General features: G+C 43.0%; 1 protein-coding gene across 4 annotated transcripts in view; it reads right to left on the bottom strand.

Moving 5' to 3' along the window:
* Positions 1-27,133, bottom strand: part of grin3ba (glutamate receptor, ionotropic, N-methyl-D-aspartate 3Ba) — a 152,107-nt gene that overhangs the window by 33,232 nt on the left and 91,742 nt on the right. For all 4 annotated transcript variants that reach the window (XM_086095528.1, XM_086095529.1, XM_086095530.1 and 1 more), the window contains one exon: positions 5,709-6,427. In XM_086095528.1, coding sequence (XP_085951654.1) covers positions 5,709-6,409 — 701 coding nt within the window. In that variant the 5' untranslated portion in view covers positions 6,410-6,427. The remainder of the gene's footprint in view (positions 1-5,708; positions 6,428-27,133) is intronic.

The raw sequence follows: 27,133 nt of genomic DNA, 5'->3' as shown, positions 1-27,133 counted from the left end.
AACATGCAAACTCCACCCAGGAAGGCCGAAGGCCGGACTTGATCTCACAACCTTTGCACTGGGAGGCGGACGTGCTAACCAGTCAGGCACCGTGCCGACTTTGTAAATGTATCTGAAAAAAACCGTTGTCAAATAAATGGTTGAAAAACACAACGGTGACTATGGCTCTCATTTCCCACATGTGCGGGCATTATTGGTAGTTCACTAAAAAAAAACATAAAAAATGATCGCTTGAAAACTTTTCAATATAGCTTGGGCACGAGTGATGAATCATGATATAGTGGGTGAAGACTTTATCACCATGAGGTAATTCAGTCGTCCTTCCAATAGCTCACATTGCTCATACATCCATAAAAAAAGACATTGCACATACCTTAAAAACAGGTTTGGTTCAAAGTGTCAAAGCAGAATTAACATCCATTTTCTATAATGTTTGACCTTTTTAGGGTTGCAGGTGAGCTGGAGCCTTCCCCAGATCACTTTGACTTTGATTACACAATTGACTGGTCGCCACTCACTCAACAGGTCACAACCAACCCATTTAGAGACATATTCACATCGGTAGGCAATTCAGGGTGTGTTTTTGAAATATGCGAGGAAGCCAGAGTACCGATGAGAGAAAATACAAAAGCTACACAGGAAGGTCGGAGCCAAGATTCAAGCCCCGAACCTCTTAATGATGACTCTACCATCATCATCAAAAGCATCTTTGTCTTCCAAAATCAATTGCAAGGATCTCCAAGCAAGTAATCGTTTGGCCATCCTGTCAGTTGTGAATAAGAACACCTCAATGGTATGTGTCAGGAAGTTTGAGTACGGGGCCCGAACCCCACATTGGAACCACAGAACTGTGAGGCGGTCGTGATAAAACACTTGGCCACTGTGCCGCCAGGAGAATAAACAGCCCGACTTTAACCAAATGAAGGAATGGAAAACTGGGAAAGAGGCAATCAAAAGGTTAGAGAGGATATTGCAGTGGGCCACGGTCTGATAGCGGAGCTTTAGCGAGTCATCTCGGTTGGGGGAATTGCATCTCCCGGAAAGTCATAATTAAAAGTTAATGTGGAGCAGCGCGGGGTCTTCTCCGAATTGGAAAAGTCCATACAGACAAGAAATTGCTATGCCTCTCACTCGCTCAGTGGCTTCCACACGGGGATCTTTACTGTGAAATACATGAGGATGAGCAATTATGGTCGGCGCATGAATCTCCCGCACGGCCTCTTGAACCGTGTGGGCAATGTTAGCTCGTGTCCTAACCTTTCATTGGGGAGGCGGAGTCTCGATTTGAACCCGTATGAGTAATGGTTGGTCAGATCTTGATTGGTGTTGGGTTCCGGGAAACGGTACGGCAGGTTGTTTAAATGTTAAAAGAATGCAGGGACGGCCGCGTCGGATATCGGCGGTGGACCGTGCGTGGACTGTCGATCTTCGGCTAAAGATTACCTCGTCTTTCCTTGTTTTAGACTCTCCTATCATGGGCTCAACACAGAAAAATCGACGTGCGTAGAATGTAATCCCCTCCCATTAAGCATGAGATATGCTTGGTGAAATAAAAAGATTAGATTGATCACGCGGGTCATTAACCTCAGCTCCGAGTCTACTTCCGTTTGCGAATTCTGCCGGTTTCATTTTTTGCCCCTGGCGTCATTATTTACTTCAGCGGCGCTATAAGCAATTGATATAATCCGTCTCCCGCAAAAATCTTATTCCAAATGCACCTGGTGTCATCCTCGTGGCCTGCCCGCTTATGTTTCCTCATCAGCCGCCTTGACAATAAAAACCCGAGTGCTTCCCCCGGCCTGGGATGCTGAAATCATTCATGGTAATAGCACGGCTGAATCATCATACAGCAAAAGACAGATGATTCATCAAGGCGGCCCACACTCTTGTCCCGCGTGCGACAACGCAATTAAATCTCACATCTCTTCAACGTCCCGTTTCTTCCAAGAGATAAGTGTATTTGCTTTAGCAGTATGTTGCCGTGCAGGGGCAGAATCCTCCAAGTATGTTTTTGTGCCAGGTCACGTACCACGCGGGTCCCGTACACTCACATCTCTAATCAGTTATTTTTCTCCACCTTTTTGAGGATCAGGTGTCAGGATAAGCGTATAATTCCTCCCCCCCCCCCCCCCCTCCCCCAATCAATATGTTTTTGTGCCACCTCTAATGGATGAGTGGATGTTGCGGGGCATGTTGATAAGTATCCCCGGCAGCGTCAGAGAGGAACGACTTCCTGTCAATAACACCTGGCCCGCCCGTTGCCACGCTCAAGAGTGAATGTCAACAAAGCGGCCCTGGTAAGTAATGACTCTATAAGAGAGTCTCAGGCATTCCGTCTCGCCCTCTTATCGCTCCATCTTCCTCCGGAGGGAAAGTTTACTCCCCTCGGGGATGACGCCCGACTGAGCTTGTTTTCAGGGCTTTTAATCTCTGGCGGGGATGGAATCGGTGTCCAGCGAGATGGCAGCGATTTCAGATTCCTCTCCATCAACCTTTTCTGTTTTTTTTTTTCCCCAGGACTGCTTCGACTTCATTGTGACTTAATTTGTGTTTTTCTTCCTCTCCTTCCGGCTTCCCGTGTCCCCGTGTGTGTATTTTCTCTTTAATGTTCTCAAGGGAATAAGCAGCGGCGTATTTTATGATTATTAAAAGGCAGCTGAAATAGAACCGCAGCCAAAGTTTCTCCACCTTTTTAAGGCTATAAGTTTATTCTTGGCGTGGTGACTCAGTCAGCCCCCACCGTACCTGGCCCCTGCCTTCAAATGACCTTCTTCTCTAGTTTAATATCTACGTTCCTCTCTGTTAGACCTTGATGGCTTACCGATACGGATTACATATACCACTAGTATTTTCAATTAACACAATGATAGATGATTGTGAACAAAGATCTTTCTTTATTTCTGACACATATGATGATTCACCGATGTGTTAAACCACCAAAGTATGGCGCCAACTACTGGCGAGGAGGACTTGATTTTATTGCCCGAAGTATCAGTACCTAGTGGGGATGTTCAATGGCACTTTTTTTCCCCAGACCGATAGCAGTACTCAACTTTTGAGTAGTTAGAGATACCATTATCAAGCAATTTTCTATTCCTCTAATTTGTAATTACTATTTCCTAAAATGGCCATTGCAAGGATATACTGTACCTTCAAATACGTTTGATACCTTGTAAATGCTTAAATTACATACCAGCAATAGGGTTGAAAAATAATATATAATATGCTAATGATTTCTTGATGATTAAATGATTAGGGGTGACAGGCGATTACATTTTTTAATCACAATTAATGGCACGAGTTCAATAGTTAACTCAAAATTACTCACAAATATTATATTTGTTTTAAATGTACAATAAAATATTTGTTCCTAAGTTTTCCATACTCGTGATAGCATAAAGGTGGGAAAAATATATATTTTTTATAGAAATATGGCTGTCATTGATGCAGTAATTTCATAATAATTCATAAAATTGCGTTAAAATAAAAAGATGTACTGTACTGTATAAAAAAACGAGTATGATATTGATTTGTGTTGGTAACTTTTCTGCCACTAGATGGCATAATTGCATTTTTAAGACGGTGACAGCTCAGTGTATTTTTCTTTTCATATTAAGAGCAATCTAATCTTTAACATTAAGTAACTTTTGAAATTCTACACATTTTTTAAATTGTAAAATATAACTTGACCCCACAGTCTCCACAAATATATGCATTTTTATAAAATGTATTATTGCTAAATTTTGACACGGACTTGTCTGCTGCGTTGCGACTGGAATTCCAAGTCAGGGGCAGTCATTAATCACGCATTTAAAAAATTTGTGCCGTTAGAGCAACTTAAAAGGAACTCAAATTAACACACACATTTTTAATGTATAGTTTATCTCATTAGGAAATAATCATTGCAGCCTCTTCACTTCAGTGAATAGTTAGCTTCCACAAAAACAAAAAAAAAACTTAAAAAAAATAAAATCACAAGTATAGGCAAGTTTTGTGCACGGTGAATTTCAAATTGACCATATTAACTTTCACACAGCCGTCGTCGCCACCTTTGATTCTCCTCCTAGCCAGGAAAATGTGCAGGACAACTTCGAAATGTCATTTTGTAGACTTCACCACAGACAGCTTAACAGACTACTTCCTCCACTTCTGGCAACAAAGTCATCTGCTCATATTGCCTCGTAACCCTCAACACTCTCTTGACTCGTTTCTCGCCCGTAGCCTCCTACTCAAAATGGTTCTGGCACGACCCGGGCTCGCTTTAACTGCAGACGACGGGGACTCTCCGGTTAGCGATTATGTTGTTGATGATGGCGGCGCTCAAGCTGCCGTTCGCATCACTCCTGATGCAAATCCTCCCTCCCTTCACCACCCGAGAAAGGGAGAAAAAAAAAAAAAGTGGATAGGATACAAGCCGTTTCATCCATTGTGTCTTCTTCAAAATAAAATAACCTCCACGTCAACTGTCAGAGCGCAGATAGTCCATGCGGTGTCAACGTTGATGTTTTTCTGTGTAAACATGACAGGATCGCAAGCTTTGTTCGACTTTAAGTGGGAAATGTTAATGGCTTAATATGCAGCTCCAAATGTGTGTGCGCGCGTGTGTGTGTGTGTGTGTGAATAGACGGCAGCCTGACAGGAACCCTTGGAAGCTGTCAGACGCTCTTTTAAATCTGCAGGAAGTGAAGGAAAAAAGCGGTAGAAGCAAGTGACAATGACACCCCGGCGTCTCCCTCAAACCCCCCCCCCCCCCCGCCCCCACACTACCACATTCAGCCCCCGCTGCTGTGGAGAATCGGGGCTCGGAAACGGAGCCGAAGCAGCCTCGCACCAAACTTGTCACTCATAAAGGCTAATAGGCCGCCACACATTTACGCTGTATGACACTTGCCAAGCAAGATACTTTTGGGGGGAGTTTTTGACATGCGGGACAGGATATTACATTTCGGGGCGCATTAGAATAATAATGATGTCATATGTTGTTTTTGTTTTCATACAGTTATTGAACAAAAAATGAAAATAGACTTTCCATAAAATAAAGAAATTAATGAATTTATGGTATCATTAAAATAGTTAATTCAAATCCAAAGTCAATTTTTATTCAATTATGAGGAAATTTCGCATACTTTTTTTTTTTTTATGAAACTTTTTGAGCGCAATTTTCATACAATTTTAATGCTTGTTTCGGGCATTGATGAGATTTTACAAAAATCATTATATTGTTGAAGTGAACAAAACATTTTGATACAATTTCATGTATATATAATTACACACATTTTCTATTTACGTAAAAAAATAGAATGACATTTACTTTGCATGATGGTGATGAGTATTCACATTGAAATAACATTCGGGTGAAATTTTATGTAGCGACACTTTTTTTAAATTCAACGTTCATATTGATCGTTTAAAAATGTAATTTAAGTTGAATAAAATCATGACGAGAATCTACGCATTCATTACAAATTTTCTATTCACTTCCATACATTTTGATGACATTATTTTTCAAAAGTTATACTTATATTCCCACTGATAGAATTCTTCATAAACCAGTTGATACACTGATAATGCCGTAAAACTGATTCAGTTAATAATATTAATAATAATAAAAATAATGATTTATATTGATTGTTCTGATAGAACCAGGGGGGGAAGGGGGTGGGGGGGTCCATTAAATTTTGATGATAAACCGCGAATGAGTGCATTACCTGGACAGGTATCGTCCCGAAGAAGGCGGTTCTCGTCGCGTTGGCTTGTCGTAACAGTTAACCATGTTCTGTACGAGCGCCAAGTCGGGCCTGGCCGCGGCCGCCGCGGTGACGGCTCGGCCAATCAGCTGCAGCGCATCGCGGATGTAGAAGCTGATGGGCTTGCGTCCCACCTCTCCATACGCCAGCAGGCCGAGGGGACCCCCCAAGGTATGCAGGGAGTCCGGCGACAGCGGGTACCCCATGATCCACTGCAGTGCCGGCAGCGACGAGGCGAGCCGCTGGGCTACCCGCAGCACGGAGGAAAGACACTCCGGGTCCGAGCCCAGAAGGAGGACGCTGGAGACGGGCGAGGCGGCCCGCAGTAAGCGCGTGGAGAGGATCCTCAGGACCTCTTCCTCCCTCTGGCCCTCCCGCCTCTCCTCGCTGGCCTCGCCCCGTCCGCCGCCGCCGCCGCCGCCCAAGACATGGGTCAGATTGACCACGTCCCATAGTTGCCAAGCGGCCCCGCTGTGAGTCTGCAGGTGGGACAGCAGACCGTCGCTGCCCTCCTCCCAGCCGGGGCAGAGCACAGCCGCGCCGCCCCAGCTGCCCTCCTCCAAGCCGCCCCGGTCCCGGTCCCGGTCCCGGTCTCCGTCGCCCCCCTGCAGGACGGCCAGCAACAGGCCGCCAAGGGAGGACGGAGGCACGCGGGCCGACATTTGCAGGTGGAATGCGTTCTGGGAAAAAAAAAACAGGAAACAGAAATTGAACATGTCAACGTCTGCCATATGTGTGGAAATCTTATTCGCAAGGACCAACAATCTAACAAAAATAAAATAATAATAATACAATCATAACTAACAAAATCTTCTTCATTCAGACATAACGGACGTCCGCTTGTACATCAGGAAAACCTCCTCGAAACCTTCAAAAAGGCTTCTGGCCGCTGAGTTGGCGGCCCACATTTTACAAAACTAACAAAAACTAAAATTATAGCGAAAATGCCCTTCATTTTAGTCTTTAGTAATTCATTTAATGCATGAGCCTTTGGGGATGATTTTAAATGTGATTTTAAGTATATTTATTTCTGTCGTTTGACAGTGTGTCACACAGAAGTGACGTCATCGAGCAGCAACCAATAGAAAAGCATCTTCAGACGACAATTTTGCCTGCTTGACTTTTGGCTCGACTCGCCTGCTTTTTCCATTTAAGTCAGCCAAAATGCAACATTAGGTGAGAAATGCGTTCTTCTTCTAATTTTTACCACGGTGTCTTTAAAATATTGCGCACAAGTAATATGCATTTTTTTAAATCATTCAAACTAACAAAAACTAACAGAACCACCCAAAAAAACGTATTAAAACTAACTCAATTTAAAAAAACTAAACTAACCAAAAATTCCAGAACTATAATAAGCCTGCTTACAAGTGAAGTTTGAAAGTAAACAAGCAACTGTAAACAAGCGCCGACACTCTCACACATCTATTGACGACCATTTCAGAATGTCCAACGGTGCCAAAACCGGAACAAAATGGGGCTGTCAGAAATGTAGCCCATTAAAGCAAAAAAAAACTAACAAAAAAAAAACAAGGACCCCGCGGCCGTCAAGTGGCAACTGTCGAATAGTGCTGAAATTCCTCCCATCAAAAACGGTGCTGGTGCAAGTAATACCACGGAAAAGGTGCAAACCATCAAGCCCCAATAATCTCCAGTAGATTTATTGACGAATGAGCAGGTTTTTATACAAAACACGCAATTTGGAGCGGCCAATTTCAAGTCTTCACAGAAGCTAACAGTCGTTATTTTTTGTTTCCAATCCCGGAGCTCAAAACTGTGAGAGTCACTCGCTAACCGCTCAACAACCTTGCTAGCATGCATGAAGCCACCCTCGCGTCATTTCGAGCTACGGCTTTCGAACACATCTGCTATCATCAGAAGAGCGTTTGATTGAAGAGGCCAAGAGAGAGAAAGATTAGTAGATATTGTGAATGACATCAAATCCTATGAACTGCGCCGTTTATGAGCACAGGTGGAAAAGAGGCAAACAAATCGACACTTGCCGCAGTTCTTCGTCATAAAGCCTGGCGGGAAAAAAATAAATAATCCAATGAGTCAAACGAGGAGTTGGTGAAATGAGACCCTGCACTTAAAAGGAACCCTGACTCTCTATATTATTTATGTAGATTTTTAATTTTTCAAAAATCATTTCCAGTTTGATAAATTTTGTCAAAACTTTATTTGGACGTTCGCCGCCATTGTTATCTATGTCGCAAGGCATTCAATGCGTAGTGACGTAGAATGGCGGCTGACTCTCTGCCAAACAATGTGAAACGCCGATAAAGAAAGCAAGGTAAGCCCCCCCGTAGCGTTCCTAAAGGGACGATCAAAACTCTTGAATGCGTCTGGCGAATGACGACAGCACGGCGAAGGGGGGGGGGGGGTGAATCTCCCGATCCCATGCTTCTTTAGGAACGCTACAAGGCTTACCTTTGCTTTCTTTATAGAAAATTTCAAGTAAGGTTTTTAACCCATGTATGTTGTACAAACACATTCTTTTTTTAATTTTTTTATTTATTTTTTTTTTTTATTTTTTATAAAGAGCTCAGTACAAACACATTCTGAAACATTGAAATAGTACAAATTGATTGAAATGCACCAGCGAGATATGCGTACTTGGGAAGTACGTTCTTGAAACCCGGGCTTACCAAGACCCGACTGGTTACCCGTACTCTGTCTTCGTGATATTGAGAAACGGCCATTGATTGCAATGAAGGGAATTTGTTATTGTAGATATTGATTCGTATTTAACATTTTACGATTGTTGGCCGCGACTAATCAGGCAAAGGGAAAAATCAAATACAATAATGACATCCCACACCAGAAGATAATCGCTTCACATAATCTTTTAGGCCCTCCCGACGATCGAAATGCTCAAATTCAGCCCAATGATCGCTATGCGCGTATCCCGCTTAATCCGCCGCCATCGCGCTCGGCTTGGCAGGGTGACAGTCACGTCCACGGTTCGACACCCCAGCGACAACACTGGCTCGTTTCATACGCTTCCAAACTGGATAACACTGTTGTCCTTGAATGCAGCACACAGATGGACGTCTTCACCGCCCCCCCCCCCCCCCCGCTCCGCCGCCAACAGCGCCTTCCTTTGGGGATGCTGACAATATTTCATCCTATCAGCGCTCCGGGCAAGGTTGATCTTTCATATATAGGAGAAGTCCAAAGTTCATCTTTTGAAGCTTTTGGATGGCGGGGTTAGCATGATTAGCATGCAGCCGGCGCACGACAACAAACGACGGCAAAGGCATTTCTCTATAAGTGTCCACGTAAAAAGGCATGATTGAACGCCCATTGAGGAGATTTGCGCCGCTTGCATAAACACACCACGCGCACACACACACACACACACACGCGCTACTCATATACTCATATGTCAACTGTGAGTCTTTAAAGATGAAATATTCGCACAAAAGTGCAGATTGGACACATTCATTCAAATGGAAACGTCCCACCCGGGAGTAAACAAACGCAGCCCACCGCCGCGTCTCTTAAGAGGAAAAAAGTGACTGAAGTGTGCCGAGACACGCTTGATTTAATGCAGGGGGGGGGGGGGGGGGAATTTATCCTCGCCGGGTGTGTAAATAGGATTGGACCAGACGAGATGGACGTCTTTGAACGCAGAATACAACCACTGCTTCCAGTATTGCCAGTAGTCAAGAACACGTAATAATTTACGGCCCACATGCTGATTTATGGCGCTCAATGCAAAGCTCGAGAACATGCCGAAAAGCCAGTTGCCGTGTAAAAGGTTCGACCTTTTACCTGCAGACATACAGTAAGCTGTTAAAATGAAAGCCGAATGAGACGAGACTTCCCGACCATAACATAAAATACTTGAAGATGACCTAAAAAAAATATGGAAAAATGATGAAAATACTTAAAGCGCAAAACCTCTGCCAAGGTCAAAATATTCTATGCAAAAAACACAAATAAGGTCATAATTGCGCAATTCTCTCGCAATATGGGCGGGATCCATTCCCCATTTATGCAAGTGGGATGTAACAAAAAATATTTTTAATACATTTTTCCTTTTTTGCTTCCATTTTTTCAAAACAAAATATAAAAAAAAATTTCTGCTCTTTTTCGGTGATGTTTTTCAAAATATATTTAACTATTTTGTAAATTCGAAAAAAAAAAGATTTAATTAAAAAAAATGATTTTTGGATTATTGTGAAGATCTTTTTTCAATGTTATTTTGGACAATCCATTCATTTCCAATTGTTTTTTTCCTATTTTTGGGCGCATACATGACATGTAACAGATTTTTTTTTTCATGTCAATATTAACAATCCAACCCTGCTGTGCAAATTGGATATGTACTGTTTGTGATGCAACAGCAGCCTGGTCACACCCGTCCGACCTTTACATCATGAAAGGAGATGAACATCATGCCCGTTTGACAAAACGGGCACGGCAAGCTATGGCGGACGAGGGAGCAGAAAATAGACCGTGGCGAAAAGATGCTTTACAAATGATAAATATAAAGAAGGGACAGATCAGTCCAAGCCCAAAATCCTTGAAATTGCAATTACTAATGTGTCAGGACGAAATAAACACTCACTTTTGAAATTGATGAATAATTGTGTTTATTAATCATTATTTCAATATCAATCCAAATAATTGTGATTTTTTTTTTCTCCCCATAGCGACCATAGCAGAACAAGAAAACATCTCCATCCATGCTATAAAATTATTCCCATGTTAACGTATTTAAGTTTTGATTGTGGCAAAAGTTAGCAGGTTAGCAAGATGGTAGACGCCGCTAAGAGTGTTAAATGTCCGTGACCTCCGAGCATCTGTATGCACGATAGCCCTCTTTTTCTTTTTGTTTTTTTGCCGTTCTCAGGTAAAAGTTCCATCTGCAAGCGCAAAAGGCTCCAAAGGAAGAATGCAAGATAAGCAAGTGAGGGGAAACGTCAGCATTATTCCGGTGTAAAATAAAGTGCAACGCCCTTTTTTCTCACGCAAATTAGCAGCTTTGGATGCAAGCCGTTATTTTTGATGAGCTGGACTTCATGACGCAAGGCATTTTTTAACATCAAGGAGGCCGCAGCGCGACAAACACACAACATCGCACATTTAAGATATTTAATATGTTGAAAATATGTTTTAGCGCTGCGAAAATGTTGTTTGAGGACTTCAAGATCGATTTATTTTCATTATGGACTTTATATTATTTTATAGATGAGCTACATAAATTCAATGATTTTTTTTTCTTCTAATATATGTTAAAGATTTAATTATTCATGTTGTCTGAATTTAAGATAGGACCCGATGATTTATTTTTAAAACTTTTTTTGTGGGTTGAAGCAAATTCTGGTATTTGGCAGAACAAAATTCCGAAAATTGCTGCCATTTTTTTTTTTACCATTTTGGACAATTAAGCATGCAGTTGGTCAAAGTGACCAATAAAATTACATATAAGACAGAAAGGAACATAACATTTGGATTAAAATGAAATGAAGTATTGCCTTTGTTAGTTAACGGGATCCACTTTTGGATGATGGAACATATCGTGGGTCGAATTGAACCAGGAGCATTTTTGTGGTTCTCGAGAAAGAAACGGAACGGTAGGGTAAAAAAATAAAAAAAAACCTGCAATGAATACAACAGAAAAGGTAAAGCTCACAAAAATTGGGTTTGACTTTAAAAGTGCCAATATTTACCGATTAAAATCAGCCAGGTGATTAAACCCCAATTAGAGATAACCAGAATCTGATGTGATTTCATGTATCTTGGTGATCTTAAATTTTACTTTTGAGGAAAAGAATAACAATAGAGCTTGTCGTCCTCAAATTTTGTGAGCATATCATTTTCAAAAGATCATTTTGGACCTTCATTTGGTTTTACACAAAACACGTACGCAGTTATATATTCAGATTCAGATTGTTTATGTGCCACAGACAACAAACTACTGATGTAGCACTTCACTTAAAAGAAAAGATCTGAGCTGTTGTATACAATGAAATCTTATATTTTAATTGTAAACATAATTTTGTTTATCAGAATCTTTTTAAAAAAAAATTGTTAAAAAAAAAATCAGCTACCGTTTACTCAAAATAAAAGCACCCGCGTAACCTTAAAACCAAGCTATGTACTAAACCCTGATTTTGGCCGAGCCGTTACACTCTCAGAAAGTTCAGAAAGTCTCACACACACAACAAGCCCTCCGACGCGAGCACGGTAAACCCACGAGGATCTCGGTGCTACGTGGAGCAAGCAGCCTGACACGGGTGCGGCGGATCACAACACAAGGGAGCGGCTCACGGTTACTAAGCTCATTCCTTATTTAGGCGTCGGCGCGTAAAGCTTCAACCCGATGCGCGCACGCACAAAAATAGATTTCCGAACATCGGCAGACAAAGCAAGCCGCAGCACCTGCAGTTTGAGAGCTTATTAAAGCCGTGAAGTGGAGGCTTAGCCTTAAGAGTTGGTGAGTGGACGCGGAGGGCAAAGGCAGGCCTCGGGTGCGCATCGAGCTCGGGATCCCTTCAAGACGCTGACCGCAGCTTCACGTCAATCGTGCGCCACACGCACGCACGCACACCTTAAGTGCTCACTGTACTTACAGCAGATTGTGGCGTAATAAATTAGCTCAACTAATCAGCAGCACAAATATATGCAATGCCAAATATTTTTCAAGGAAATGCCTGTACTGACAAAGAAAATCACTGGACATGCTATCAAAATGTTTTCCTTGCTATGTTAACTGTTTTTTTAATAATTCATCCTTCACTCCCAAAAACATATTTATACGTTATTTTTTATTTTTTTTATAAAGAGCTCAGTATTGTTCATTCGGAAATGTCATCATCATTGCTCTTGATTTTTTATTTTTTTTTATTATTATTTTTTTGTGTGTGTGTGGGTGAGTATGTGTATGTGCGCGCGTGCGTGTGTGCGTGCGTGCGTGCGTGTATTTGTTAGCTTACCAAAAAACCTATTAGAAAAAATCTCATACCGTTCACCTAAACCGAACACCGGCGTCAGGAGACCCGAGGGGACCAAAGAAAACCAAGGAAGGTGAAATCCAGCACCGACCAGACACCACCCACCACGTGTTTTTTTATGCTGGAGCAAACAGAAGGCTTTGATGCAGCTTCTTACCTGGAGAGGTCGCTTAAAGCAATGGTAGTTATTACAAAAAACGGCCAGCAGGTGGCAGCAGAGTATAAGTGATCAGCCAGGGCCGTGTTTTCAACAGGTTTGTGAATAATGATGAACGTTTTTCTAATGCTAATTGCTGCAAAACGGAAAAATATACAAATGTACTTTTTTTCCTGATGAAATTAGAGACTTGACTCTTTCTTTTGCTAGGTTCTATGTTTTTACAGCTCTAGAACCCACTATTCTGTGGGCCTTGCAAAATCAGTCAAAATCTAGTAAAACAGCCTGGAGCAAAGCGGGTTGCTTTAGTAAAAATGGGTGGGAGTGAATAAGTTAATTACAAACTATTGAACAGAAAACTCAAAATTAGCTAATGACAACAAACTAAAAACTTGACTTTAGCGTGCCCCAACTTACAAGTTTTTGTGTCGCAAACTGCCAATTGGTGGATTTCATGCTTTTGTGTTCTCAGCCAAACTTCCATCATCTGCCTGTGGTGGACTGGACGTTCCATATAAACATACTTTGTGCACTTTGAGCTGCCGCAGGACGCAAGCGTACAAGTGTCGTCTTCTGCCATGATAAGAAGAAGGATTAGCATGACTGGCATGTGCCGCATTACACCAGCTTCTACAAAAATACCAAAACTTAGTCTAGCCCGCCCCTGCATCGATGTATCCCGTGCCTTGGGCCAAATTTAACAATGGACATACAAATAGAGCCCTAAATTATACAAATAGGGTGGAAAAGTACACATTAATGACAAAAATATTGGAGCCGTTGTAACAGGCTGTCAACTTCAAAATCTTTGATCCATTTGAAAAAATGCCATGTTATTTTGTTTATTAAAAAATATGCCGGGAAAAACTGTGGTGGTGTTTTGGTGGCTGCAACTGATTTCAAATCATATCAAGGTTGTTGTTTTTTTAAGTACTTTTATATCACACATGCTCAAGCAGTATATCCGGGGTGGGAACTCTGGTGGCCCTCGAGAGCCGCTGTCCTGCCTGTCTTCCATGTCTCCCTCCTCCAACACAGCTGACTCATATGATCAGCAAGCTCTGTCGAAGCCTGATAACGATCCTGTTAGTCAAATCAGCTGTGTTGGTGGAGGGAGACATGGAAGACAGGCAGGACAGCGGCTCTCGGGGGCCACCAGGGTTCCCCCTACATTTGCTGTATAACATGAACCTTTCCTTGGAAATTGATGAAAACGGACCATTTTTTTTGTGTCAACACATATTGGCCAGGAGAGAAAAAAAAATACTGGCACCCCACCTGGGTCCAATGTACTCAAGTAAAGTACAGATACCTGAAAAAAAAATCAATTTATTGTACTGTGCAGTGATGATGTACTCGTACTTCATTACATCCCACCACACACACGCACACGCACACGCACACGGCGTTGGCACGAAGAGCATGGACGGCTGCCCGAGTCTGTGAATAGCTGCTTTGCTTCCTCCCTCGGACCACAAACAAAGCTTGTGATGAGGAAGAAGGGCGCGGGATTGAAAAGGGTGGAGGCAGCATTCCAAAACAACACTCCCGAGAACGCATTAATATTTCAGCAGGTGTACACGTGCGGCGGCACGCACAAGATAGCGGCTGTAAATATACGTTGGCGATGAAAGACGGGAGCAGCGAGACTGATATGTGAGGTTTAATATCCGCACTTGAGAAAAAAGGGGCTGATAGTTTGCAGCTTGAATGAGAAGGAGAGGTGTTACGTGTCTGTTTTCGCAGCAGGGGTGCAAAATCTGATTTCAAACACCATTTTTTATTTTTTTAATATATAAAAACACATTTATCACCCCCCCCCCCCAAAAACAAACAAACAAACAAACACAAAACTACTACTCAAGTACCTCTCAAAGCAACAGGTGGTGCTCGAACCACGATATATTGGCCCACTTTAGCCAATCAGAAGCCCCCGAAATTTTGGGAATGACAGCAAAGTGTGGAATCTTACATGGGGTACACACCAACCGATAATCGGGTTGAACTTGAGGATTTTTATTCTTTTGCTATGAAATTAAGTAAATGACCATCAAATGATCCTGAGTGATTATTCTGTGGTGTGAAAAAGTGGGGTACACTCATTACGACAATCAGGCCAAATTTGAGGATTTTTTTTATTACTCCCTTGTAATGAGAGTAAGCAAAGGGCCGATTTGCATGACATCTCCATCAAATGACCCTGAGTGATTATCCCGTGGTATGGGATATATAAAGCAGGGTATGCACATTACGATAATCGTAAGAAATTTGAGGATTTTCCTCCCCCGGCAATAAAAGTCTGCAAAGGGTTCAATTGTTGGATGTCTCTGAAAGATGATCCTGACGATGATCCCGTGGTGTTAAGAGAGATTTGGGGAAACTGTTGTGAGTGAAAAATTGTGAGTGTCCAGTATTTCCGATCACAAATTATTGTGTGTGCGGTCAACACATTGTCGTAAAAAGATTATCCTGAGCAATTATTCTGTGGTGGTGGTGGGGGGGGGGGGGGGGGTAGCGTTCAGAATCATTTTTCCTCCCTTATCGACTCGGAAGGGCAAGTGGAATCTGATCCAACCTGCAGACCACAAGAGGACATTTGGCAAAACAATCAGCGCACTTGCGGAATAACAATCTGTTGACGGAGCGCGCATTGTTTTGTCCCCATCCAAATAAACAGCGACGATTAAGCACAACTTGACATGTTAGCACAGTTGACGCCGCCGCATTGAGGAGGACACCTCAGTTGACCAGACAGTTGTTTTGCGTAATTGCATGCACGGAGCAATGCCGTTATTAATTACTAAACATCTCCTGGGAACTCCAGTGGAATACTGACGACTTTTGCGGAAACAGCCACGCCGGCAAATGCCGATTAACTCAGGGGTCGTTCCATGTCAAATAACCGCCTGAGTTTAACCAAGCAAATTTTGATTTGAATCAAACTTGTGATCTACCATCGAATATTTGAAAGTGATTATATTTCATGAAAAATTTGGTTAAAGTCATGTGATCCGCAAGGTCAACTTGAAGGTCAAATTATAGTTCAAAAGGTCAAGTTGCTAAAATATGCACTAATCTTCTAATTGATTGTAGCTTTTGAATCCATGTTGATTCTCAAACCGCTGTTTTGAAGATTGGCCCATTGGTCGCCCCAAAATATCAAAATTCGATGGGCCGTAGCTCCCAAACCCCTGCTCCGATCGACCTAAAATGTGAGATTTAGCGTTGTGCTATCACTATCGACGAGAACATCAAGTCTGCTTGGTTAAACCCACTGGGGGATTTTTTGCATGGAACGACGCGGGCTCCGTCAAACAATCACTATATTCCCGTAAAGCAGAAAATGCGTTTGAAAGCTATACTGAAAGTTTTACTGACAAAATGTGGCCTCATTATCATGATGTGAAAAACGCATTACATGATGAAGTGCTACACAGCAAAAAGAAAAACAAGAGTGATTTGCACTATTCGGTACCAGCGTAGGACAAAAACACGAAAAAATGACATGTGCACAAATCTTGACTTGGCCACCCGTGTGTGTTGCGAGGACATTGAAAACTCGAAGAGCAGATTGCGGCGTCTGGTGTGCGTGAGGCGGCTGTTAGACGACGGAAAACAGCAGGCGCAGAGTGTTAACGCGCGCTCTGAATTACGTTTGATTGGACCAAATGGGCGCCCGGCGGCTCGGGCTGCCCGGGACAATTTGGCGGCGGATGGCGGGTACGAGCGCATGGAGTCCATTAAAGGTAAGGAGCCTGTATGGTGGAAGAAGACGCGATTGCATTGTAAAAAATAAAAAATAAAAAAATAAAAACACACACAGTGCTCCTGAGTGATGGCAGGTAAAGCCGTAAAAGGACGACGGGGCTCTCGTTTCCCCCTCCAGGCTCGTATTTTACACAGGAGCACTCCAAATTGTGAGAACGGGTGAGAGTAGCGCCTGCAATCCAGTCACAAGAAGCTACACTGTGACTAAAACTACCGCTTAATAATCGTAATCAAGGCATGCATGTAATTGGAAAAAGAATTTGAGGTACTTTTGTTTCACATTAATCAAATTATATCCCACAGCTCGAGAATGCAATTTGTGAATGTAACAGAGCTGGCACTGAACCACATAATGTACGGAAATGCAGGAAATGTAAGAGACTTTTGAATTATTTCTAATGAGAATTGATATAATGCTAGGATGCTAACAGTGTGTATAACATATAGTGATAAATATAGCGAGACAGCAAAAACAAAACAAAACACAAGGTGGCTTTTCATCTCATTTTTTGTGATTCCACATCTGCAAATTTAACATATTATTAGCTGGGAAAACCCTTTGGCACCATTTGGTGACATGTTAGGAACTATGTTGAAGCAAGTTGAGGAGTTTCATGTAGTTCTTTGCCGCCATCTTGTGGTATTTATAGGCAGGCGTTTATTACTGGTAGATTTTCAGATCATTCTCATACTTTATAACCATCGAATAGCAGTAGTTCACTGTACAGTCCCTGTTTTTCAGCGGTGGGGTCTCGAGTCACTCGATTAAGTCAACAACTTTAGGACTTTGACGTGAACCGAATGACTTCTCAAGTCTTGCCTGTATATATTTTTTAAAAACGGACATTTTCAAGAGAATCAAGATATTACGCTTTTAATACAATCATGCTTCATGGTTTAGCTCAGAACGAGCTAGCATATCTGGTCAAACATGAATTTTTGGCGGCTATGTGTTCAGCGGAGGAGTCAGTGAACTCAAGACAATTCAGAGACTTGTCTTAGAACCACATCCTTTTTTAATGTGATTGCTAACTAACACAAAGTAGGCCTACAGACACCGAGGTCAAAGTTGCTAACGTGTCAATGCATGTTGTGACTCGGCAACATTTCATGACTTTTCTAATGACTTGCACAACTCAAGCGACGACTCAACTTGCTTGAAACTTGAAGGCTTTCGGGACTTACGACGACTTACTTGCCATTTGTGATTAGGACTGATCAAATGCTAACATGCTAACAGTTGGTGTGCTAAAAAAGAGCAAGCTAAGCAACGTTTCTCAGCATAAAACATCTCGTTTCAACGTCAAGACTTCAACATTTATCAGCTGAATTGAACGCCAATCCTAAGCAAAAACAAAAAAAAATAAAAACAAGATGCACTGGAGAAGGTTGGGCTTGCTTTTTAACCAGAATCGCAAGCGTCCTGAATATCTGGAGAGTGACTGAGTCGGGGCCTTATGGGCCGGTCCGTCAGCTGGCGTTAGTGCAGAGCGCACCGCCGGCTTCAGCGAGACGTTTGTTCATCTCATCAAGATGCCTCGCCGTCGCTTTTGTCAGGAGCTCCTTTGATCGTCGCTTTCGCCCGCAGCAAAAAAAAAAAAAAAAAAAAGGAGAAAAAAAAAAGCTGAATGGATCTGCGTCAGCAAACAGCCTCCGACGACGCTATTCATGCTCATAATAGCCACAGTTAGTTTTTCCAATTAGGGTTTGTGTCCATTGACGTTCTATGAGCAGAGGTGGCGAAAGTACCGATACTTGGCATCATGTGCAGGAAACACAGATACTCGTGCCAACAACTTGAATTGACAAATGTACTTAAGTATGGTCAAATAAAGTATTTCTACTTCGTTCCTCCCCACCACTATGAGAGCGGTGATGGCAAGCTGAGTGATTGATTTCCGGTGTACCGAGGAAGGCTAATCTGATTTATGATCGCCATCCGTTAATCGCATTTTTCACTCCCGAGTCATCCAAGCACCGCCGCGGCACCGGCGTCCGATTACGTCGTACATCTGTCAATAACGGCCAGCGCGCGGCGGACGTCCTCAAGACTCTCCAACGGGACTTCCGCCCGCCGCAATTTTCCAGATCATAACCTCCCCCCACTGGCAGTGAAGATGAGCTTTGAGCATTGGCAGTAATGGTCACGCCATCGTGTTAAGGGGGGAAGGGTTGTGGTGGGGTGGGGGGGTGGGGGGGTGAGTGGGGGGGGGGGGTAAAAATAAGCTGTTTTGGGTGTTTCCAGGCTGCTAGCCGGGATTGTCAGGGTGGAAAATAGCCTCTCGCTGGGTTGGAACGGCGAGGACCAGTGAGATGACAACATGATTTAGTTTAGCAAGGAGGATGATACCGAGCTGGGATGCAAAGCGACGCCATGTCAAAAAAAACAGTCAGCCGCAGGGAAATGGACGGGAAGGCGCATCACGCTTGGAGCGGGAACGGCGTGTGCTCGGCGGTGCCACTTCCGGACCATTTTCGTGGTAGGGTTGGGCACACGTGGGTACCTAATGGATGACTCATGATAGAAAAAAAGAAGATGAGATTCAACTAATATTATTAAAGCAGCAACAGAAGGCAGTGTAAAGTGAATTCAGAGATTTGTTTCTGAACACGTTCTACATGATAAGATCGTATTGACGAAAACGTGCAAAGAACGATTACATTGTGGAGATATACAGTAGCATTCAATCGTTTTTCACTATTTCAATTTGGTTTTGGTAGGCTAAAATGGCACCAGATGATGGACTTTAAGCCACGTTTACACCGCCGCTATCGTAGAGTAGAGTAGATACCGGCGGTGGAAACGAGGCTCTACTAAAACCTTCCACTTTTTGCTTTGTTTAACTTCTTTTTTGCTTTAGCGATGTGTTTTGAGTCGTCATAATGGATCCTCAAAGTTCCGTTCAAACAGCAATAGTGTAACCAGAATTTGTACACAGAGTAGTAGTCATATTTATCGTAAAAAATAAATAAATAAAATAAATAAAAAAATGTCCAGGTCATAAATATGAAACTGTGACAGAGCAGTAGTTTTCAACCGCGGTCCTCGAGTCCCCCTATATCCAGCCTGTTTGCCATGTCTCCCTCAGCCAACACAGGTGAGGATCGTTATCACGCTTCATGCAAGGGAGTTTGCTGATTAGCTGATCATTTGAAACTTCTGTGTTGGCTGAGGGAGACGAGGAAAACAGGCTGGATAGGGGTACTCGAGGACCGGGGTTGAGCGCCACTGACTTAAGAGGACCGCGTATTGGAACGCGACAAGCATACCTGGACGTTGTAGGGAGTGCATACAGGCACACGAGGCCGTATTTTTTTCTGAGCCACACTGACAAAATGGATCATAATGTTTTCATTTTGTCCTGGGGAGCGACTCTGCGCGTTATATAGTAAAATGTGTTTCTCAATGCAAATTGGATGTCAACGAGCATCAAGTCGAAGTTTTTCTTCTCCAACACAACATTTTCTCAAGCGACACCCCTTTCACACAGCAGCCGCCCATATGTGACCGCCACGCGCTTCCCATTCATTCTAATAAAAACACACTGAAGAATTTGAGTACAGTTGAGTGACTACAGAGTGGAAGGGATAACGTGGCCGGCTCACTTTAAGCGTCTTGGCGGCCCGGGGACGGACTCGGACCAGCGGAATAAGACAAGCGAGCGATGGAAGTCATTTAGCGCCGGCGTGTTCGCGGCGAGTCGAGGATGATTGCGACGCGGGGCTATGGCCCAGGATGGATGATCTGGCCGCGACTAAACGACCCGACGCCTCGATATTTGCGACCGCCGACACGCTCGCCGCCGAAGCGGCCTTTCATCCATCTCCATGAGTCCGGAGAATGACGGAAGAAATGGAGTGGCTGGTTGTGAACGGAGAAGAGTGAATGGTTTCACGTACAAAGAGGGACATAAAAAGGGGGCTAATTAGAGACGTGGCGGGAAAAAAAATTGGGAGCGAGAGTGACAGAGACGAAAAAAAAAAAAAAAAGTCTATTAGTCGCTAATCTGAATGCAGGCCGTAGGACGTTTGACAAATGGCGGCCTGTTAGCGGAGGAATTGTGGCTAATGTGACGGCCAGTTCAGTCGGATGAAGGGGGGCCGTCTGCGGTGAATTTATCCGGCGTTACGAAAACATCCAAATGTCTTACCTCCACTGTGAGCTAACATGCTAATTTGGGTTAATGCCTAGATTGGCGCACATTTGTTTCAAGATTGATTTTACTGCAATCGTATCAGCTAACTTGTTGAAACAACCACCCGGTGGAACTCCGTTTTTCTATCAAGCTACTTCCTATAACGGGCAGCTGGAGACGATCTCAGTTGACTTGCGGCAAAAGGCAGACTATAACCCGGACTGCTCGCCAGTCAACTAAAGGGCACACACAGAGACAGACAAGCATTCACACCATTACGGAGAACTGGAACTGAGCACGCACTCTGGACCCAAATCAGGCTCTCGAGGAATTATTGTGTTTATTGCTATTCTTTGCCTTTCGGGGCACTTCAGCATGACTGAAAACTCACCACTATTTGACACAAAACTCCCTCAGTGCACCTTCTGAACAGTTTGAAAAATGGAGCCCTTGACAACAAGCAACACAACATTGGGTGGACGTGACCATCTGGACGAGACACCCGGAAAAGTCTAAAAATAAATAAATAAATGTCTGAAATTGAAGAGGAAGTCAGCCATTTTGAATGCAGGCAATTAAACATTTTTTTTTTTAGAGTATGTCCCCTCCATAATGCCCCTAAATGGCCACATTTTGCCCCTAAAATGTAAAACAGTGCATTTCAATTTTTCATCCACGATTTTCTTTATAACCATTACATATTTTCTGACAAACTTCTGATCCACAATTCAGCCCAGTTGTTGGCGATTATGCCAAATGACATCAACTCCAAAAGAAGAAGAAAGGAGACGAACACTAAAGGAGACTTAAGTCGGACAAATGTTTGACAGCAGGGCTTCGGCTCGGGGATGACACTCTGATTGGCTAATGTGTGGAAAGGAGGCGGGTTTGGGGATTATAGTGGCAATCTACAGGTTGCACATATTGCTTGTGAACAATGAACAAGGTCGAAGGGGACCATCAGTACTCGCATTCTCCCCCAATAAACGACTACGACGCAGCGCCGGAGACAAATCCTGATAATGAGTCTGACTCATCTTGTTCGGAACCGTCATGGCCCACGTGATGATGGAGCAGCTCATGATCAGTCCGTTTCAAAGAGTTTGCTGGACGACCGTAAGGACGCCAGGCATCAACCACGGAGGAGGAAAAATGTTCCTTCAGGGGTACCATGGCCGCCTTCGATTGCATCATGGCCGCCTTAGATTGCATCATGGCCGGCCACAATTCCACCGATGGCCCACTGAATTACAACAAAGCCGGCACAAGGAAGACACAGAAGTCCCAAGAAGCCAACGTATCGGCAATCACCAATCGGAGGAAAGCTGTTTTACAGATTATTTGCTCCCAAAAACGTATAAATGTTCTATTTTAAATATTACCATGCTCCAAAGATGTATTTGTTCAGCCTCTGAACTGAAGAGAACGGTTGCAGCAATGGTAGTTATTACAAAAATGGCCAGCAGGTGGAAGGAGAGTATAAGAGATCAACCACGACCATGTTGGAGACGAGCTGATTTACCCAGAGTTCTAAACAGATTTTTGAATAATGATAATTCTTAGCTATATTCTAATCTTTCTTTTGGTAGGTTCCATGTTTTTAGAGCAATAGAACACAATATTCTGGGGGCCTTGCAAAATCTGTCAAAATCCTGTAAAACAGCCGGCAGCGAAGGAGGTTGCTTCAGTGAAAATGGCGGCGAGTGAATGAGTTGATGAGAAATGTAATTGTTGTACATCTCAGGCATTTAAAACCAACTAACAGGCCTTAGTATCATTTTTCAAGTTGAATACATTCAAACCATCTACTTGGATTGGAACGCATCAAACCGGGATCCGCCTCTGGGAATCTTTCTAATCTTCCTTTAATCTTAATTTTGGATTACGTGTGCTACACTGGCGCCGATAAGAACATTGCAGGCCTTTGGTTATGATGAGACACGATATATCACCTGCAAAAGTAGCCACCGACACAAAGTTGAATTCCATCAGCGCGGACGAGAAGGATTCAGGGCATCAACGTATTACACGTCTATCCTTACCCTTGGAAAATTGTTTTGTAGGGCGCATAAAACACATGCAAAGGCAATAGAACCCCAGCATGTAAATGTCCTTGAGGTCTGCTACAGTGTGTCTGTGGGTTTTTTTTTCTAAGCAAACCAATCTGTTCCCTGCGCAATTTCTCATTTGTTCTCGACACCAGGGTTCCGTTTTCGTCAGAGAGAGGAGAAAATGAGGCCGACAGGGTGATTTAAAACAGACGCGGACAAAAAAAACAACCTGGAGATTCAAGTCCTTCTGGTAGAAGACAAATTTAAATAGGAAGCTCTCGTTTGTCATTGGAATGACCGGTGACGTTGGTTCAACGCCGGGTAGGCGCGAAGCGACAACAAAAAAACGATCCGATAGAAATATCCCAAGAATGCATAATTGATAAGGACCTGTCCTAATTGCATCTTTACATATACCCCCCCCCCCCCCCCCCCCCCTGTTTGGACTCGGCGTGCCCATTAAATCAGAGCATCTGCAAAACAACGTCAAAACAGATCAGGAGACAAAACCCCAGGGAGGTGTGGAACACGTTATGGGCCAAAAACAACAGTCAGGCTCTTCTGGCAGATGTTAGGGGTTGCAAAAAAAACAAACTAACACGGCACCTGCTTTCGCAGCTGTGGCCCACCATGCTGATGGTAGGCACTGTGAGAAAGACAACCGGGTGAAGACTTAAGAATGAAAGATGACTAACAGTAAACTTTCACTGATACAATTTTTTCCCCCCTGGAGAACGGAACTAAAACTATTCACGGAATAACTTAAGATGATGCAGAGAAAGGAAGTTTGTAGTCTTTAATTGATGGTACTTTCTTTAAACAAAAAAACATCGAACCGGTAACATGTCGTGTTTGGCAACTTTTAGTTTTGCTCAGTGAGGCTATACTCAAATCTTGCTTGCATTTTGAGCATCGCAGACTGCATCTTAAACACCTGATCAGCGGCTAACGGCTAGCTGCTGCTAAGCTACAGCAAGTGCACAACTAGAGTCGTTTGTGGCAGGTGTTCAAATCTGGGTTCGGGCCAATGGTAATATCATCCAGTTCAGTTTCGAGCCTTTTACGCTATACGCTGATTCACAATATAGTCCGAAAAATGAATACAAATGAGTGGGTTGTGTCAGGAAAGGTATCCGATGTGAAAAAAACGGTGCCAGGTGACTCACTGTGGCGACCGCTGACACGGGAAAAGCCGAAAGTCGCTTCTTTTCAAATATTTAAGTATCAGTATTGAACAAATGTATTGCACTGTAAAAATGACACTCTGAACAATTAATAAATATTTTTGCCACGATGGGAGGGGGGGGGGGGGGGGGGCATGTCACCAACCTGGTATACCCCAAGGACCACATGAGTAGCAGCTTGTGGCCCTGTTCTAAAAAAAAAAGAGCTCACCATTGATTGGGCATTGTGATTTTCTAGGAAAGTATCATTTTGAAAAAGTAAACATTGGCAGAGATTTACAGAAATAAGGTGTTGCATTATTGATTGATTTGTTTTCTTTATATTGTGAGCAATTATTATTATTGATAATAATAATCTCATAATCATCTCACATAAACGAATATCTATCCATGCATTATTTGAACCGCTTATCCTATCATTCATTATTAATAACATAATCGTCACATTGCTAATGGTAACTTTTAGCAAATTTGTTTTTCAGCCCATCGCACCCGCATCCAAGAAGCAGCTCTCACTTTTGAGCAACATGCAGGCATATTTTTTTGGCAAACGTCATTTATTAAATTGGTAGTTTTATGACCTGGTTGGCATTCCAGCATTGGCGTACAACTGGATTTTTACGACACAAAAAAACACGTTTGTTTGGGTTAATTCATCATAGTTGTCCTTCGCTGGCTCCCTTTTAGCACAAACGCGAGGCAGACATCCATCTTGCGGACCTGCCATTAGCGGAGTTTGTTATTAAACTGTGAATAAACTGGGCTAATGTTGTTCCGATGATTAACTTTCAGTGTGGGATTACTTCCAGGGACGGTTCTTGGCACAAATTAAAGCTAGTTGGGCTTCTGTTACAGCCACGGTTGTAAAACAAAACCGGAAATAAATAAATAAATACAAGGGTTATATATAGAGTTTATTTATCCTGCGGTGCTTTGCGTAGCGCCTGTGTGTTTTTTTTCTTGAATGCAACACGTAGGCTGACATTTAAACATTTACAAATACATCAGGGCACCGCTGCACTCGCGTTTACTGCGGCGGGATTCAAACCGGTGACCTTCACGTCACACTGTGCTTTTCATCACAGCTGCGCATGAAAAGAAAAAGTGCACGCTAATAGCGAGTTTGCGGTAAATAGCTCTCGGGAGGTAAATGTTAACCCTCCGTCGGCGGGTAACGCAACAGCCATCTTTTCGCAGGTGGCGGCAATGATTCCCTCGCAAGTTGCATTATGTTCAGATTTCTTCTTTTTGTTTTTTTGTTGCTGTGTGTGTGGGTGTGTGTGGGGGTGTGGGGGTGTGTGTGTGTGTGTGTGAGAGAGAGGCTGAAAGTAAACAAGCATGACAGTCTGTGATGTCCTTCATCATCAGAGCAAAGCTGCTGTTTTTCCCACAAAAATACAAGATTTGCCGACATATAAACGGTCAAAATAAGCGCAGGATAATAAGCCGTCGCTCTGCTCACTTAAGGAATCCATTAAATAAACAATTTGTGTGTGCGTGCGCGTGTGAGAAAGTTGAAGTGCCATACTTACCAAATACGTGGGGAATTAGCTTGATGAAAAAAAATACAAGTATGATTACTCCCCCCCCCCCCCCCTGGTAAAAAAATGCACTTAGCGTCGCCCGTGTCTCCTTCTCAATGCATCGTTAGTCATTTTGACGACTCGTCTCACTCACAGAGATCTAATCGAATTGTTTACAGCGCACTCGCTACCTTAACATGGCCACAAGGAGGAATTTATGCAAAAAGGTAAACAGACGCGCTTGTTTCATTAGTGTTGGCGCCGCCCGAGTCGAAAACAAGCTGGTTGAATAAGTGCAAATGCGACATCTTGCGAGATACGTTATTACTATTTCCATAAACGGCAATGGTTGTTAGATCACACATAAAAGGAGAGATCAGCAGGTGTGCCAAAGTAAATTACCCAATTTCCCTTATCTGATTATTTATTAACGACCAAGAATATATTTTTTGTTCATCTATCAATGCTATTGACGAATAGTGACAGGCACAACAATTAAAATGCTCTTCCACAAGTAACCTGCGTAAACCATCAATATTTTAGTACTGGTAAATAGAGTGGTGCCTTTGAGATGCAATACAATTCACTCCATGATCACACTCGTAACTCAAATCGTATTTTCTCATCGAAATGGACGGAAATGTTTGTATCGCGTTTTTCAACAAGGAAATCCTATTTTATCTTTTTGAACTCTAGTAATGTAAAAAAAAAGAAAAAGAAAAAAAAGTGTAATGATATAACTATTTTTTTCTTCAGTTTTTAAGTATTAACTGTCTCGATGGAGTCCAAGCTATTGACTGGGGCGGAAAAAATCCCCCAAAACGCCAATGGCGGGTATTTGCGCAATACCTCGTTTTTGCACCGCCAGGTGGGAAAGTTGCACGACCTCCTGATGATAAACGAAGTTTCCCGGGCAGTCGCGAGACCCCGCATTTCTACAGAAATGTAATCACAACACCATCATTGGCCATTTTGGCCGCCTCCCTTTGGGACACGGGGGAGAAAATTAAGTCTCTAATCTGGCTTTCTGGTACCTCTTGCTTCCGTATTAATTGCGGCATCAAGTAAATGGGGCAAATCTCCGCATTAGGTCCTAATCACTTATCTGCTATTAAAGGCTTCTAGCCAGAGGGTATAATTGGAGGAGTTCATAGCGGTGGGAAATAACTTGGCGTTATCATCAACAAAAGGCGCAAAGGGTGGCCCATATAGAGCCGGGGAAGAAGCCATTGCCATTTCCCAGCTAAATAAAGGGATTAGATGGAAGCTTATCAGCTGCTGGAGATGTTGACGGCGCGCGAGCACGCATGTAAACACGCGCACTGCAAAATGACGCCCGCGAGTGTGGAGCAAAAAAAAACGGGTATGAAATGTTATCCAAGTTCAGTACCTTTTTTTGCATGGTCATATTCTTACCTGAGGTGGACTCAATTCCCACTCCCAAGAAAGATAACAAACTGCATGTAAGAATCTTGCTCAAGGGCTTCGCATTGTCTATCAATTGTTCAAGCCAAATATTGAGCCCGCATTTTGTTCCGCTGGTTTGCCCTCAAATTAAGAGTAGCAATCGTTTACTCACCAACTAGTGAATTGTTGGTGAGG

The sequence above is a fragment of the Leptonotus elevatus genome, chromosome 14 (assembly GCF_054856555.1).
Source record: "Leptonotus elevatus isolate MCC_2025b chromosome 14, RoL_Lele_1.0, whole genome shotgun sequence".
NCBI classification, from domain to species: domain Eukaryota; kingdom Metazoa; phylum Chordata; class Actinopteri; order Syngnathiformes; family Syngnathidae; genus Leptonotus; species Leptonotus elevatus.
The sequence above is the reverse complement of the archived record's forward strand: the minus strand, read 5'-3'. Positions and strand labels throughout refer to the sequence as shown.